Source organism: Dipodomys ordii, unplaced genomic scaffold (genome assembly GCF_000151885.1).
Source record: "Dipodomys ordii isolate 6190 unplaced genomic scaffold, Dord_2.0 Scaffold4973, whole genome shotgun sequence".
Lineage (NCBI taxonomy): Eukaryota > Metazoa > Chordata > Mammalia > Rodentia > Heteromyidae > Dipodomys > Dipodomys ordii.
Genome location: NW_012272187.1, coordinates 1 through 2,422, shown reverse-complemented (window position 1 = coordinate 2,422; position 2,422 = coordinate 1). Strand labels below are relative to the sequence as shown.

The window sequence follows — 2,422 nt, the reverse complement described above, 5'->3', positions numbered from 1 at the left end:
GAGAGGGAGGGCGGCAGAGACCAGAGGTTAAGATCCCGGTCAGTGCACTCTGGTGATCCCGGGAGCACATGGCCGCCGGTCTCAGGGAGGTGGGAGGGGACCCGGTCACCTTCACCGCGAAGTCGATAACCCTCTTGACAGCCACAAGTGCGCGCAGCTCCGCCATCTTCCAGCCGCAGCCACACGCGCGGAGTCAGCCCTCACTCTGCTTCACCACTCCGGACACACCGCCCTGGTTTCTCTTTCTGCGCCTGCGCGTCCTCAGTCACTCAAGCGCCCCGGCAGACAGCCAATCAGAAGGCCGAGGCGGGAAAGGAGTGGCAGGCAGAAGACCAATAGAAAGCATAATCCGGGGAGAGAGGCGGGATCCGGGACGGCAGGGAAACACCCTGGGCGAAGGGGGCGCGGCCGGGAAGTCGGGGAAAGGTCGAGTCCGGGAACTGGATCCCAGATCCTCCCGATCCTCGTAAACTCTGTCTGGAGTTTCCGAAGCTGATCTTCCCTTCTAGGTCACTCCTGCCCGCGTCCCCAGCGCTCCGTGCCCGGGTCCCCCCGCGTTTGTCTCCCTAAGCTGTTCTTGCCTGTCTCCAGTCTCCTAGTGGCCCCCGCGCCCTCCCCACGCCTTGGAGATCCCCTCCGGTCTCTAGGTCCGTGTCCCTGCTCCACATTCCCCTCACGACTTTCCCGAGCCTCTCTCTGACCCCATGTGACCCCATATCCGTGTCCCCGATCTTTTTTAGGCCCTGATCCCATGTCCCCCACAAAAAGCACGCGGACCCGCGGCGCTAAAAACCTCTCTTTATTCTGCCCCAGACAGGCGCAGTCACAGGCACACGGGGAACCCACTGATGGCCTCGGTGCTCTGCACGATCATGTCCGCCAACAGAAAACAAAAGCCTGGCGGAGGGAGCACGGGGCGGCTGTAGGGAGGTGGGGCAAGGGGGGGGACGCCCAGGTGGGCCCGGGGACTGGGGATGGACGGGAGAGGGGTTCCAAGGCCCGGGCCTACGGGAATAGGGAGTGGAGACCCCGAAAGTCCCTGTGGGGTTTGCTGGGGCAGGGGAAGAAGGTCCTCCGGGCAGTTTTCCCCCCTCTTCCCACTGTGCAGATTACCCGCGAGAATAGAGAAGGGGAAAGCCAGCCACCCGGAAAAATAGGACCAGGAGAAGAAGACGTCCTGCTTCCACGCATTCTTCACTGTGTAGCCGGTTAAGGCAATCAGCAGCAGCAGTCCTGGGTCACGCCCACCCACCAGGTAAGCTGGGAAGGGGCTGTATCTGGGCTCCGCCCAGAGCACATCCTCCGCCCCTTAGGGCCTGCCTGGTCTATCAGACCTCGTTCACCTCTGCTTTTTCCTTTAGCTCCGCCCCCTCCGAACCAGCCAGAGCCACGCCTCTTAGTTAAGCCTGTGGTTCTGCCCCTCCTCTGGACCCCGCCCCCTCCGCTGGGCTTCGCTCCTCCACTGGGCCCCGCCCATGCCCCCTCCGATAGGCCCTGCCTACACCCCCTCCCTTGGCCCCGCCTGACGTCCCTCCTCTCGGCCCCGCCCCTCCGCTCGGCCCCGCCCCTCCCAGCCCCCGGGTCGCCCCTCGCCCACCCTCTGTGGCTTCCCTCCATCTCACCGCTGAGGAAGAGCATGGCGCTGGTAGTCTGGCCCCGCAGCGAGTCGCCCTCTTGGCACCGGATCCGCAGCCCCATCGCCATGGCCACCAAGCCGAAGCCCGCCGCCAGCACCATGCACGCTCCGGTCATGGCCAGCATGGCTGCGGGGGGCGCGCTGCGTCAGCCCGCGCGGGCGACCCGCAGCTTTCCCGACCACCACCCTCCCTGCTGAGCCCCCTCGGCCCAGCATGAAGGGTTCCGACCGGACCGGGAGTCACGTCTGTGCCGGTGGCTCATGGCGCGGGCGGGAGGCGGGTGTCTGTGGGGACCCAGTGGGGCAGGTGGCCACGTCTGAGCCTGGGGTGGGGAGAGGTCCGTGCAGATGTGGGGTGCAGAGGGGTCTGTGCAGATGTTCGGGTGGGGAGGGGTCCGTGCAGATGTGGGGTGCAGAGGTGTCTGTGCAGATGTTTGGGTGGGGAGAGGTCCGTGCAGATGTGGGGTGGGGAGGGGTCCGTGCAGATGTTGGGGTGGGGACAGGTCCATGCAGATGCAGGGTGCGGAGGGGTCCGTGCAGACGTTGGGGTGGGAAGGGGTCTGTGCAGATGTAGTGTGGGAGAGGGGTCCGTGCAGATGTGGGGTGGGGAGGAGTCTGTGCAGATGTTGGGGTGGGGAGAGGTCCATGCAGATGTGGGGTGCGGAGGGGTCCGTGCAAATGTGGGGTGGGGAGGGGTCTGTGCAGATGTTGGGTAGAGAGGTGTACATGCAGCTGTGGGGTGTGCAGTCTGGGAGTGGCCCTGGGGGAGGATCTTGGGGGGAGGGG

At 65.5% G+C, this 2,422-nt stretch overlaps 1 protein-coding gene across 1 annotated transcript; it reads right to left on the bottom strand.

Annotated features, from left to right (window-relative positions):
* Window positions 1-823: 823 nt before the first annotated feature.
* Cldnd2 (claudin domain containing 2) lies at window positions 824-1,761 on the bottom strand. The gene is made up of 3 exons (XM_013037123.1): window positions 1,623-1,761; window positions 1,114-1,233; window positions 824-897 (listed from the first exon to the last, which is right to left on the bottom strand). The coding sequence occupies exons 1-3, from the start codon at window positions 1,759-1,761 to the stop codon at window positions 824-826; spliced, it is 333 nt and encodes a 110-aa protein (XP_012892577.1).
* Window positions 1,762-2,422: the final 661 nt, after the last annotated feature.

Coding starts and splice junctions, on each gene's coding strand:
- Cldnd2 (XM_013037123.1), bottom strand. CDS start 1,761: ATGCTGGCCATGACCGGAGCGTGCATGGTGCTGGCGGCGGGCTTCGGC. Junction 1,234..1,622: donor CGCCATGCTCTTCCTCAGCG/GTGAGATGGAGG, acceptor GGCGTGACCCAG/GACTGCTGCTGCTGATTGCC. Junction 898..1,113: donor CCCCTTCTCTATTCTCGCGG/GTAATCTGCACA, acceptor TCCCTCCGCCAG/GCTTTTGTTTTCTGTTGGCG.